Here is a 15,000-nt window from a genome sequence, read left to right as displayed (position 1 = left end):
CTTATGGTTTCAACAAAGACAGAGAACGAATCGAACACCAGCCTTACATGGATCTGTGATCAACTCTGCACAGTCTTCAGGTCCCGGGCTTCAGGTAAAGAAAATAATTGGAAATGTGACAGCCAAGAATTATTTGAAAGAAAGCTTGTCGTCTATTTTGTGCTTGATTATTCAAGGAAAAGGTTCTTCATGGAAACGGTTTGATCCTGAAATTTAGTTTGTTGCAATATTGCGCATATTTGACACGAATGAGTTTCTTCTCTTCACGCACGTAATGAAATAGGAGAGGTTTTTGCCTCTTACAGCAAATATGTGGTTTGCTTCAAAACATTGTTCGCTGAAAAAGGTGGCCTTTATGAATTCATCATGTTTTATGATATGCGAGCTTAACTGGATAGTTTTTATGTTATTCAAGGAAAAGGTTCTTCAGGAAACCTGAAGTACACGATTGAGTTTCGTCTTCACGCACGCAATGAAAGGAAGAGGTTTTCGCCTCTAAGAGCAAGTATGTTGTTTGTTTCAATACATTTTTCGCTGGAAAAGAATTCTGTGGTATTTTCTGCCTTTGTGAATTATAATATCAAATTGTGAATTGAATTTTCGAGCTTAAGGTTGAAATATGATATGAGAGAATTTTTTTAGTATTGCTCTGTAAGCAGGAAGGGTTCACAGGCCTGTTGGAAGCGTGCTTGAGTTTCAACAAAATGAGCCGCAAAATCAGTGAAAATTGTGACGCCGATGAATAATAAAGTAGCTGCTATTTCCAAAATGATGGAATTAGCTGGTGATAAATAACGTCGTACGCATCTTGGAGAGCAAATTTTGACTTTGCATAAACAAGTAGTCATTACCTCAAGAGTTGGGCGATTGCGATCTTTGTTTTGACTTCGCTCATTTTATTGTCAAACTTTATAACACTTGACAGAAAAAGAAACTTACAAAAACCCGGTATCTTGCCATCATTTGACACAGATGCTTCACCGTTTGGCGAGTAAACATGCCGCGGTAACTTAATCACGGCGCCCGCTGAATTCCGGCCATGTCACTTTCGATTTTGCGATTTATTTGAACGTAGCAAAAATCTCCCAAAATATTTGTCGCTGATGGTAACTTTTTATATTCTATATTCACGGTTCAAAGTTAATGTTGTTTTCATGTCAGAAATATTTTATTCTCAATCGACCGTCCCGGAAACTTTCTTCTGCTCTCTTTTATTTGTTATTCTTCAGAGACTGGAATGCTGTAGTTCAATACCACACAATTCAGTGCCTTCTGATTTTCTGTAACACGTACCACAGGCAACCCAGTGTATGCTTGACCGAAGCATCTCGTTTTTAATTTATCTGGGAATATTCCTTTAGAGAGAGACAAATTGATGATATTCATTAGAGGTTCCAAGATAAGGCCAATGGTATTTTTTACTATGTGCATAGAAATGTTATCGTATCCTGGAGCTTTGCCTGACTTAAACGTTGTACAGATACTAGTCAGTTCTTCAAGAGTTGTTGGTTTCAGAATAAGAGATTCATTTTTGCGTTCATTCAAGAGTAGAAAGAGTAGAAACGATTATCCACTGCTGGTATTTTCATTGCAAAGTTTGGTCCTAGACTAGTAAAGTAATGGCAAAATTCATTTGCTATATCAACGGGGTCAGTAATAACGGTACCGGCAGATCGAAAGGATGAAGGAAAAGTTGACCTGATTTTACGTTCATTGCTAATTTCATTTATCAGTTTCCAGATCTTTTTTAAGTCGTTCTTTGCCGAGATGAACTTCTGATCATAGTATTGGCGTTTAGCAATTTTGATGAGATGATTTAATTTATTTCCGTAGAACTTAAACTGCGCCTCACGGGCTGAATTTGGGGATTTTATGAATTGTTTCTATAAGTCAAACTTATTTTTCTTTCGGACAGAGACTAGAAAGGCCTTAGTCATCCATGGTGTTAAACTTCTACTATGTTTCGATTTTAGAATTTTCATAGGAAAACAATTGTCATAGAGCCGAGAATATTCGTTCAAAACTTGTTATAGGAAATATTTGGGTCATTGTTATCGAAGAGTGCGGGCCAGTTGACCTGAGACAGGTGGTCACGATAATTGTTTAAATTATCCGCAGAAAAATTTCCCCCATACGTTCCTTCAGATCTTTTATGAATATCATTACCAGTGTTACTGCAGTACCGCAGTAATAAATTAAGTGTCTGCGGTTTCCGCCAATTAGCTAGGTAACCGCTCCTGCGAGCTTTTTCCCGCCATGTTGTTGTTGCTGTTCACTTCACATGTGTGATGTGTTCTATGTCGTTTTTCAAGTCGCCGTTAAGCGGCACTAAGTTGTTATCTCAAGCTCTGGAATAAATGTTTTTTTTATCTTGCGAATAACAACGACGTCTGGATTTGTTGAAACTCCTCGGGCCGCCAGGTGTGCGTACGAGGCAGCCACAACCAGAATTCTTAGAAACGTAAGCAAAAACTAGTTGGTGATCAGAGATGTCATTGATAAAAATGCCCGAAAAAATTCAGCTTCAACGTGATTTGTGAATATGTTATCTATAGGCCTTATCACGGTCTTGACCGTCATTTTGACGGGTAGGCAAAGCGTAAAGAATTTGCAGTGTTTATATGGGGATCCGATGTCAAATAATTGTCGTTAAACGCTACTTCTGAAAAATTTATGACTTGAGAACTGAACGTACAGGGCAAAAGACCTTTCACAGAAGTTGCTCGGCAGCGTTTTCAATTTTTCCATATATTTGTCTGTAATTTTTTCCTGCGAATTTTCAGTACAACTACAGACAAATGTATGGAAAAATCGAAAACGCTACCACGCAGCTTTTAACGAAGGTTAGTCGCTAAAAATTGGTCTGTATAATCATTTACCCTGTACCTTCAGTTTGCGATTCATATTATTTTTGGAACTAGCGTTTAACGAAAATTATTTGATATCGGATCCCCAGATAAACACTTCAAATTCTTTACGCTTTGCCTACTCGTCAAAATGACGGTCAAAACCGTGATAAGGCCTATTAAGGCGACCGAATATGCAGTTATATGTGTCGGCCTACTTATCAAAGGAAGAAACATACGAGGAAACAAACAATCAACGAATTCTTGGGTGGGTTCATGGTCAGCATATCGTAGCAGATCAAAGGTTAAAATGGCCAGCAAGATAACTATTTGTCAGTTCTATAAATTTTTGTAAGAATTTCAGGAAACGTTTCTAAGAAAGCCACGACATTGCAACAAGGGGGGCGATAGAGAGAACCTACTATAATGTTTTTCCCACGGGGAACACAAATTTCAACAAACAATGATTCAATAACATCGGGATCAGAATAATTACAATGTGAACGAATTTTGTAATCAAGGCTATTCTGTAAATAAAGACCCGTTCGAGGATACCTAAACTTCGAGCCAGGATTCGAGCTAGGATCCGAGCCAGGATTCCAGCCAGGATTCGAGCTAAGATGAGCTTTCTCCGCTATTTATTCCCGAATCTCTCGGTTAGGTTAGGTCTCGAACCGGTTAGGTTAGGTCTATTTAGGTTGGTTTTAGTCTAGTTAAGTCTAGTTAGGGTTAGGGTAGATCTCGGATAGGTTAGGTTAGGTCTCTGTTAGGTCTCGAATCCTGGTTCGGATCCTAGCTCGGATCCTGGCTCGGATCCTTGCTCGGATCCTGGCTCGAATCCTGGCTCGGATCCTGGCTTTTTAGCTTATCTCGACCCGTTCCTCCGCCAGTTTTGCCACTGCGATGGTCAGAAATGAAAATATATCCCGGAATATTTACTTGGTCAGCAGAGAGATCATTCAGCCAAGTCTCAGAAACTGCTATTGTAGAAAACGGCCTTTGCAGATGATCAAGTAATGATTTAAACTGATCAAAATTTCCGATCAAACTACGTGCGTTCAAATGAAGTAAAGAGAAACTTGAATTAAAATAATCAGTGGCAACCTTTGAGTTAATTTCATCTTCAATGTAATAATCACTTGCAGTTGGACAAAAAGTTAAATTTCCATCAGGATCAAGGTTTCTAGTATAAGGGTCAGAAGACTTTGGTTGTTCGATTTGATTAAATAAAAGACTGCCCAACCGATCGGTATCATAATTTAGAGGGCCGTGGGATAATTCACCGTACAGGGCAGCATTAAAACAAGCATTATCTAGATGATTAAAGGTAGAGATATCAAACCCGAATCAATTATATATTAGGGCAACGATAGTTCAAAATGAAACAATAATAATAAGTAGCTTAGCTTGCTCTGCATTCCTGTTCGGCAAGATCTTGAAGGTCGGTAGAACTACTTATCTTCACAGGACGAGAATCTTCCGATTTTTTGATGAGGATAGTAAAATTTTTCACCCAGCAGAAACTATAGCGATATCGTTGCTGGAACGCTTTAGCATCAACTAGCAGCTTCTGGGTCTTAGTTAAATGATCATACATTTTGGCATCAGATAAGGACTCTTCTTCTGGTAATTCAACGGAGTTTGGAGTAAGCTTGTTCAATTCATTATGACGATTCATGACATTTTTCTTAGTAAGTCTACGCGAAAACTTGCAAATAATCGGGTTGGCGCCTGAAGTGGCGCTTCTGGATGGAGTACGATGGGCGATATCGATATCTTGTATGGAAATTTTCGCTCCCATTGCACAAAATAACCTAACATAAAGGGTGGACCTTTCTGCTGCTGACTCACGGGAATAAACGTCGAGTATCCCAACAATTTTGACATTGTACTGATAACTGTGTCGTTCAATGGCGTCGATAGCTTTAGCAATTTCATCCACTTGTTTAACAAGATTTGACAATCTCTCGTTAAGAGGTTGGAGTTGCCTTTTAGCATCAGGCAATCAGGTCATCATATTCACTGCTGAGGAACTCAAGGCTCTTTTCGCTTTCGCCATCCACGCCGCCATTGGTCTCACTCGCAGCAATCGTTTCTCTTGCAGCAAGCGAAGACTCCAGATTCTTAAATTCAGACCGTAGCTTTCCTAATTGAGTTTGCAAGTCCTCGTTTTTCTTTCTGAGACTTTTCACTGTATCTCCAGGCATAACTTAGAAGACTGTATAAGCTATACTCAACTTGTAAGACTGGTCACTGTTCACTGCTCGCTGCGGGAAAAACATGTCGTAAACTGAATGCGGAAAGGCAAATCATTTTACCAAAATGTGCAAGACGGGTAGCAAAGGGATACACAAAGTAAGCGAGACTAGCCTCCAAACAACTGACAGTTTGTTTGTTGAAACCATATCTGGAGACTTAGGTCCTCAAACCAAGTCTTTGTGGATATTGAGGTAGGATAGTACAATGAAAAAGTAAGTTTCAAGCTCTTCCTTAAACTAAATGCTTGAATTCTATGTGTTATTCACACAAGCACCACCAGTCGTACGTTTAACATCACGCCTCTCGTTATAGCTGATCAACTTGATAATATTAACGGTTAATATTATCTGTGGAAGAAATGCAAAACCCTGGGCAGAACCAAAACGACGTGCTAAAGTGACCTGCTTGAGGGCTTAAGGACGTTTGCAGGGGTGCATAAAATTCACCTCAAACCTGAGCCAACAGACTGGGTGAATTCGATCGCAACACCATAAAAACAGTGAACAGGCGCTTTACGGGAGTGTCTCGATCCCAGAGAGCTACACCACGCCATCAAGCGGGAACATTACCAACTGCCAGTTCTGGAGGATCTAATTCTATTACTATAAGATGCTAAATATGTTTGCGTATTTGATGCCACCTCTGGTTATTGGCAAATTAAGCTTGATGATGAGAGCTCGATGCTAACCACTTTCAACACGTCATTTGGGCGATATCGATTCACCCGTAAGCCCTTTGGAATACACTCAGCTCAGGAGGTATTTAAAAAAACCATGGACATGGCGTTCGAAGGTATCGAGGGATGCATGTCCATCATTGATGACATGTTGGTCTGGGGTACGTCCGAAGAGGATCATGACAGAAAACTGAAGCGAGTTCTCGAGCGTTCGAGGGAAATTGGAATAAAGTGGAATGCTGAAAAGTGTGTTATCGGAACAAACAAAGTGAGCTATTTCGGTCACTTGTTATCCGACAAGGGAGTGCAGCCTGATCCAAAAAAGATTGCTGCCACTCAGGAAATGGAACCTCCAAGGGACAAGCATGAGCTGGAAACCCTGCTAGGCATGGTCAACCACCTATCAAAGTTCACTCCCAATTTGGCATAGGCCACAGCTCCTTTGAGAAGTCTACTGAATAAAAACTCAGAGGTCTTATGGGATTGTGCACAGGAGGCAGCTTTTGAAAAACTGACAACGTTGATTGCTTTTGCAGGGACATTAGCCTGCTTTGATGCAAGTAAGAGCGTAACATTGGAAGTCGGCGCTTCCAAGCATGGTCTAGGCGCGGTGTTGGTGCAGAATGAAAACCCTGTCGCGTAGGAGGCAAAGTCCCTCACGCCCTCAGAGAAAAGACTATGCTCAAATTGAAAAAGAGATGTATGTCATAGTGTTCGGAACTGAACGGTCTGTTGAGATTTTCACTTATCACAAGCCTATAGAGGCAAGTTGTCAGCGGCCCCTCCACGGCTTCAAAGGATGATGCTCCACAAACCTGGTAAGAATATACCAGTTGCTTATACGCTTTCCCGTTTGAATCTAAAGGACCCCAATGACACTCATGGGCTTTTGATGCCCAAGTTCATGCCATGATGATCTCTCTACCAGTCTCTGGCAACAAAATTTGAGAGCTACAGATCTGTACAAAGGAGGACCCTGATCTACAGTAGTTGATTACAATTACCCTTATTGGGTGGCCAGATCAAAGAAGTCAATCCTACCATACTGGAACTATACAGATGGGGACTTGTGTTCAAAGGAGAGAGAATTCTCATTCTCTCCGCTCATAGAGGAGAGATGCTGAAACGAATTCACATGGGACACATGGGGACAGTGAAGTGCAAAAGCCGTGCAAAGGACGTGATGTTCTGGCCAAACATGCATGGTCAGAGAGAAGACATGGTCTCAAGCTGTCTAACCTGCTTGGAACTCCACAGATGCAATCCAAAGAAACCCATGATATCACATGAAATTCTCGAACGGCCGTGGCAAACTGTAGCTGCAGACCTATTCCAGATTGAGGATGTGCACTATCTCATAGTGGTCGACTACCGCAGCAGATATTTTGAACCAGAACGAATGGCCTGCACTACATCCTCAGCAGTAATAAACAAGATGAAAGCCATATTTGCGCGGTTCGGTATTCCTGAGAAGGTGGTATCTGATAACGGACCCCAATTTGCCGCTGAAAATTTCTCCGCTTTGCCTATGCGTGGGACTTTCGACATGTGACCACCAGTCCCATGTACCAACAAGCGAATGGATTAGTGGAAAGATCGGTTCAAACAGCAAAACAATTACTTAAGTAAGCCAAGGTTGGGTCCCACGAACCTTTCCTCAGTCTCCTGGAGTATAGGAACACTCAAATAGATGGATTATCTTCTCCAGCGCAGCTCTTGATGAGCAGAAGACTGCGTGTCTCGCTCCCGGTGGCCAACAAGAGACGAAGCCTGAAACAAGCCTCCTAACGATATACTATTACAACAAAGGCGCTAAACAGCTACAGCCTTTAGAAATTGGGACACACGTCTACATCCAAAGAACTTGGAAGCCTGCCACAGTTTTGCAAAAGGAGAACACCCCCAGATCGTACACAGTTCACACGAAGCAGAAGATTCCTCCTGAACGCAAACAAAAAATCATTGCAAAAGCCAGATTCCTCCAGCGGCCAAGAGCCATGCAACCCGGACGGATGCTCCACGCGTGGCCCAAAAGTGTTCAGACAGTGAGGAAGCAACCCCTACAAGCATTCCTGGACCTACACTAGTTGCCCAGACACAGGGGACAAACAATCCCCCATACAGGAATCGCTCTGGTCGTGTCGCAAAGCCACCACTGAGGTTGGATCTATGAACTGTGTCCTCAGCAATGTTTCAATTTCATTGCTGTTATATCTCAACTGTAGTGTAGACAACAGCTTGTGAGCTCTGTCTGGGCCAGCGGACTATCTTGTGACAGTTGGTTTAGTAATTTTTTTTTGCATGCCTTTCAAATTTATTGATTGTTATTTGTTCTGGTCTGGTTTAATATCGATTTCGCGCCTTTATTAATTTATGCGGGCTTAGCAACCGGCTATGAGAGATATGTGCAGGAGAAAGCCATAAGCGATAATCTTATAACATTCAGTGTGATATTAAAAGCCACCAGTCAGGATTTTTACAGGCCCTTGTCCTTATTGTTTTAAGTAAAGTAAAGATGTCGCAATCAAAATGGCGAGTACTTCGAACTTCGAACAGGATTTTCTACGTAAAAAGGTGCTCGCTTGTAAATAAGAATAGCACTTTTCGGTATGCTAGAAGTGTGTTCTTATTAACTATGTGAACAGAAAAAAAAGAGAGTTTTGGGTTTTACATTCCCTTTGAAGTGCCCCTGTGATTAAAAAACTTTTTTTCTTCAGATTTTGAAAGTGTGCTCGCTAAACACCTGACTGGCAAAATTTTGAGCTTTGATTTTTATCCAAAGGCCGTTTACATCAAGTGTAAGTTTGGATTTCGCGGTCCGCCATTACTGACCGATTGGAACTCAGATGGTCGCAAAATACCAATTTCCTCAGTCTCATTGGCCGTGTTTTCACTAGCGGTTATTCAGGTCGCTTAGCTACTGACAAACGAAAATTTCGTGAAAACAGTTCCTTTCCCATCTCGCTTAAAGTTAAGCTTAAAGTTAAGCGAGTCGGCTTAAATGTAATAAGCCCCCAAACCAACGTAGCTTAAGCGAGTTGGCAATTACTTTCGGCCAATGAGGAGTCGCTTGCGGTTATTCAAATCTGAAATACAACAGGCGTGCTATGTTTTTTCTATTGTATTGGCACGTGCTCTCTCCTCGTTTGATCTTACCCGTGAAAACACGTATCATTTTTAAGTCGCTTAACGAAGTCTGCAAACAAACCACTTTCAGGAATGTTAAGCGAGACAACGGCTGTCGTGACAACACGGCCATTGGTAATTAGCGAAACAAACTTTCAAGCTGCCAAGAATGAGCCGCCTTTCTCCGAAATGAGTTCCGATGCATAAAACAGACCAAGTTCACTACTGAGGTCGAGTGAAAAAATATATCGACTTGCAACAATCGTCATTTTGTGAAACGTTGTTTCGCAAAATACCAATTTTCTCCTTCCCATTGGTAATTAGCGAAACAAACTTTATAGATGGCAAGAATGAGCCGTCTGTCTCGGAAAAGTGTTCCGTTAAATGAAAAGAAGACCAAGTCCCTCCAACAAAGGTTGAAATTGCGAGGGAAGATATCAGCATACAAGAAAAACAAGTGGACCTTATAAGCAGTATGGTAATTTTAAAAGCATGTTTCTTTCCTTCAGTCCTTATTCCTTATTGTCCATAGTTGAAGGAGGTTGGTTAAAAATGCTGCGTAAGAGAAATTTCAGAGAATTGAAAACTGCCGATGAAGAAGAAGCACTGGTTGAAAAAATCGCTCCAAAATCAACACGATATGTCACAAAATGGTCCTTTAATATTTTTGCACAGTGGGATAATGCAAGGCTCAACAAACAAGCAGCGAACGAAGAAGCAGGGTTCGACGTTTAACTGGACAGAATCCAAAGTAAAGTCTAGATACGAACGTTGTTAACACATAGTTAATAGACGGGAATGGTTATGAAACCCGGCAACTATCTTTTTTGTAGGTTTTTGTTCTCTTTTTGGCCTTGACCGTGCACAAAACACAATAGTTGATTACTCCGTTCTGAGGAACTAACCAATAGAAACGTGCTGGTAACGTAATTCATGCATGAGCGCAAGACAAAATATTGTGCACGGTCGTGGACTTTCCAACCTAAATCTTGGCATCTTTGTTTGCTCCTTTGATGTTTGCCGAGCTTCAAAACCAGTCCTCTCTATTAACTGTGGTTAACATGCCGGCAAAGTGGCTGAATTTTTGGGTTCACAAGATTTGTTGAAGAAGTTTGGAAGGAATATGGGTAGAATTATACGCCCAGAAGTTTGAAATGGCTGAAATTTCGATGAAAATGATTAGGAATCTTCCATAAAGATCATCAGTGATCTTTATGTAATGGTCACTACTGACCTTTCTTTAAAGATCCCAAGTGACCTTTACATAAAGGTCGTTTCACTTGAGAAATAATTTCATTGTTTGCATATTCAGCCCCACACTCCCCTGGGACTGAAGCCGCCACCAGGCTTTTCAGAATGATCATAGATTTTCAGGTATTAAGGTTATTACACGTGACGTTTATCGATGTTTTGATAGGCTGTTAGCATAACAAACTATTAACGAGTTTTTGAAGAAAACACATATTTCACTACATTTGTTGCTCAGTCTTTTTTAGTAGCTTGATAATGAAGACATGGAGTCTTCGAAACGTCGCAAAAGTTTTGTTTTTAGTAATTATTCTTAAATGTGTTACTAAACCTTGTGTCATTTGAAATTCTAATGATATCCTCGATTTTTGCACGACCTGCACAAAAAGCTACAAGAAGGTATTTTCAACTGCTAATCACTATTGACTCTGCAGATTCACTTGAGTGTGCTTACCGTTGGACACAGTGTCGTTGTAACTTATAACTGTGTAAGTAGCTGTGAAGTACGTCCAGCTCCAATAATAGTCCACGTTTGACAGCGCCACTTCTAGGCTCTGACCTGCGTGCGAGTAAAATGTTATAATGCCAGATAAGAGATAACCACACGTTCTTGTATTCGTCGGTTTGCCATCTGCGTAGGTTCCATTTTGAATTTCCAAGTAACCAAGAGTACATGACCCGCCCCACCAATAACTTTCCATGTATTGAATCTCTAACTTGACTTTTTCTCCTTTCTTCGCTACGATCTGCCAGCTGTAATGTGGGTATGGGCATCCATGATAATAAGGATAAAATGAGCCGGTTCCAATCGTTCCATTCAAAAGACGTTGCTTCGAAAACTCTAAAAAACCAAAGAAAAGAAATTATTGCCTTTGAATAAAGGAAATAATCTCAGATGGATGTATCAAGTAACTTAAACGAGGAGCCTGAATAAAATGACCTTCGCACTTGGCAACACAAATCGGTACAGCGTTGTTGTTGTCAGTCAAATCCGGTCTCAGGTTGAATCCGTTTTTACCATTTTTGAAGTGTTACTGTGTAGGTAGTGTGGTGATGAGTTTGTTATAATCATATCACAAGACGCTGTCCTTTTGCTTCCAAAGAATACAGATTACTTCCAACGGACAGAAGACAAGACCTGTGTTGAAGAGGTAGGGTAACACCGTGCCTTGGGTTTGAACGCCCCCCCCCCAAGGTTATTACCTACAATACTAGACACATTTTGTTGGAACACGTTACACGAATGGTCTAGAATCGTCGTGTTACAAGATCGCAGCTTATCCCGTCTTATCCCCCCTCCCCCAATTCAGTGGATGTTCCAACAAATGACGAGTATTATAGGATGAATAAGCACTGTACCTAGTTTTAACCCACGTAATATATAGATTTAGCCAAGCCTAAAAGCAGAGGTCCCGGGTGTATTCTTAGTGGCTGTACGGTTATTAAAAATAGAGCGTTTTGGAATTGTCCCCGTCTTGGTGTTTCTGGGTATTGCCTCTAAAATGGAGGCCGAGTTTAACCAGCTCAGAGATGAAAATGCATATGTGGAGGTCTATCAGCGACATGAAAACTTGCGGTTTTTCGGTATTAAAGAAGTTCCCATCGGGGACATTGAGAAAAATACAAAATGCAATATTGGGAATTGTTTTCGATTACCATATACCATCTAGAACAAAAGCAAATTCCAACTCAATTTTCAAGTGCATACAAGAAATATTGAACATGTGGAAGTGGAGAGGGCCTACTTTGCTAGGAAAAATTAAACTTGTTAAATCCCTTATCATACCCACGTTTTTAAGAAAGGCAGCATTGATCTCTGTTACAGATGATTTGATCAAAGAAATAAATAGAAGACATTACATGGCCGCTTGGTGATACGAAATTTCTCTTTTAGTGTGGAAAAATATTTCATGAGTTAGTGCAGCAACAGAACACACTGTATTAACACACAGTCGTATTAACACTGCAAGGAGTGAATTATCTACACTTATAGTTTTAGACAAAAATATTACTATTGGGACACACCCCCTCATTCAACGTCTCATTAGAGGAGTGTTTCAGTGCCGACCAGCATTATCTAAGTACTTAACGACCAAGAACATCTCATTAGTCCTTGAATACCTAAGGGTCTTACAATCCCTCACCTATACGTTTGTTATGTTATATGTACGTGCAACAGGACAACGCTGCCAGACAATTTACTTAATAAACCGTCAGAACATGCGGAAGAACGGTGCAGCCTCATATGTGTTTCATATGACCAAGTTGAACATGTTAAGCACTCTTCCCCAAGATGGGAACAGCCTCTTCTCAATATTGCAAGATCTCCTTCAGACGAGAGGCTGTCTGTGGCTGCCAGAGTGCGTATATGCTCCCGCAAATTCTGAATTTGCGTGAGATAATTTCTTTTATATGGCCGATTTCTTTGTTAAATTTAAACAAAACACACGAGGAAGCAGTAGTGGGAGTAGTGATAACCATTCCTACACAATGCCAAGGTGGGCAAAGAATGTACACCAATTGGGTGTTGACACCACAGTGTTCAAATACCACATCACAAGAATCACAAGGGCTGCTTCAGCAAGTACGGTGTTCAGTCAACATGATTCCTCTGAAAAAAGTAATGAAATTCGCCAGTTGGAAAAATGATTGTGTATTTCACAAGTTCTATAACAAGCCCATCCATAATTCCAAGGAGTTCGAAAGTCTTTGAAAAGCTATTTCTCTTTTCTCGGTTTTCCCGGAATGATCGGAAAATCCTGTTCCGTTTCCTTTGTCCCTCTAGTTCCATGCTCCTTGAAAAAAAAAAAAGAAATAAAAAACCGGACCCCATGACCTTGTTATTTAGCTGTCCAAATGAATCGTGCGGGTTTCAGTCAATTCACGCGGATGCTCTTATAGCTCATAGCTGCACAACAGCAGGTGAAAATTACTACTTATGTAGTAATGAGGGAAAATCCGACAGCCATGTTTGTTATTCTGAATGGTTAGTATCCAAAAAAGAAAAGAGTCTCATAAGGAATACACTCGTCCAGTTCCATATTTTGATCGAGGAAATTTGTTCAGTGCCTTTAGCAAAAAATTCTCCCCGGTTTTGGGAGAATGGTAACCCATCGATGCAAGAAATGTTGGTTTTTGCTATGACGTCAACGCCCGTACGAACGTCCACCCATCCATGTATGCCAATGTAACCAGTATCACGTGACCATTGGTGCGATTTATTTGGTTAGAATCTAACGCAAGTGTCTTTTCCGGAACGTTCATTTCGAAAAAAATGGCCAACCTCTCGAGGATTCCATTTTTCCCAAATATCGGAAATTTCCTGTTCCATTTGACATTCGTGGAAGAACCATCCACGGTTCACCGAAGTGGAAAAATCTGTTACATTTAGCACCTGGGAATTTCTGAAATTCAAACCCGAATTTCTGCCCTAATGGATCGCGCCCAATATCTCGGGCTCAAGTTTAGACCTTTATCGAGGCTAATTTACACCGTACATCTTTCATGTTATGGTCAATTGACACCTGTCAAAACAAGGCTTTCGCTAATCAGTATCACGTTACCCTATCGCGGGCTAGAGTTTAGAGCTCATCAAGGTCAGCTGCTTTTTTAAAGTTGACTGCTGATCAGGTACTGGTTTTCGATTCAATTACGTTTAAAAATGGAGTGGGGACACGAGGCCCAAAAAAGTGCAGTTTCTCCTGCAGAGTCTACAGACGACTGATACATTTTCAATCAAACTTCAACTTTCAGTAAGTCTCGTTTAATTTTTTGAACTTGTTTTGCAATTTTGTCGCCACAATAGTTCACCTAATATCGCGAGACCAGTTGCTTGACGGGTGTTACACAGGTACTTGTCTCGTTTTCGATGATCACATGAGGTTACAGGAACATTTTCATTGGCCGATGACGCAAACTGTCGCGACACATGTTGCAGGACATGTTACACTACGCAATTCTTGAAAAAATCGTTGCAACGTCGCGGGTAGCGTTGCCGGAAAACTAGAAGTCAGTTCTAGAGAGACAAGTTGCACCAAAAATTACAACAGCGCCGTAAAAAAATATATTTATGAAATCTAGGAGGCGACGATTACCCACCAAATCTACATGGACGACATGGAACTTTTTTATGCAAGGGTCAGCTGAACAAAGTACAAGTGCTTGATCTTGGGAGATCTAACCAGCAAATAATTTGTAGACTAAAAACAAAATAATTATAGGGCTGTGAGGATATGTATTTTTTGTTTAACCAATTATTTTGTCAGGCACGGCTTGACTTCTTCAGGGAGTTAAATGATTTCAATGGAAATCAAATGGAAATATGTCCATCCATGATGATGGAAAAAAATTAATAATTAAGCCGTCATGTGTCCGGGCAAAAAATGAATTATTAATTTCTTGCCCGGGCACATGACCTCAGCCGAATGCGAACGATTGGGGTTACTTCCGTTTCCGCCCAAATTTGGGAGGCCGGAGTTTTACTAAATAACCCAGTCACTGGCCAGGTTTTTATTGAAATCGATTGAAATGATTCATTCTGTGATATGCCAAAATCACTCTGTAGCTTGACCAAAGATGGCGTCTACGAAGTAGAGAAAAAAAGGAATTTTAGTGGAATTCACGGGAAAAATACATGGGGAGGGATTTCCAAGTAAAAAAGAGGTAGCGTCGTTTTGTTGCGTAAACATAATTCAGTATTCCACGTGGCTTGTCTATACCTTCGGCTGTTAACTTGTTTTTTCCACTCTCAAAACTACCTCCAGAATGTACTTTTGGCTTAAAATAAGCTTTCAGAATGATGTTCTTGTCTTCTGAAAGGATACTTTTCAATTCTGAGCAATTTCG

The 15,000-nt window shown here is 40.7% G+C and overlaps 1 protein-coding gene across 13 annotated transcripts in view; it reads right to left on the bottom strand.

Annotated features, from left to right (window-relative positions):
• The window catches only part of LOC138008191 (uncharacterized), a 94,690-nt gene that overhangs the window by 15,207 nt on the left and 64,483 nt on the right, over positions 1–15,000 (bottom strand). For all 13 annotated transcript variants that reach the window (XM_068855435.1, XM_068855426.1, XM_068855431.1 and 10 more), the window contains one exon: positions 10,610–10,996. In XM_068855435.1, the coding sequence (XP_068711536.1) occupies positions 10,610–10,996 (387 nt within the window). The remainder of the gene's footprint in view (positions 1–10,609; positions 10,997–15,000) is intronic.

Source organism: Montipora foliosa, chromosome 6 (genome assembly GCF_036669935.1).
Source record: "Montipora foliosa isolate CH-2021 chromosome 6, ASM3666993v2, whole genome shotgun sequence".
In the NCBI taxonomy this organism is placed as follows: Eukaryota; Metazoa; Cnidaria; class Anthozoa; order Scleractinia; family Acroporidae; genus Montipora; species Montipora foliosa.
This window is presented reverse-complemented; position numbering and strand designations above follow the sequence as displayed.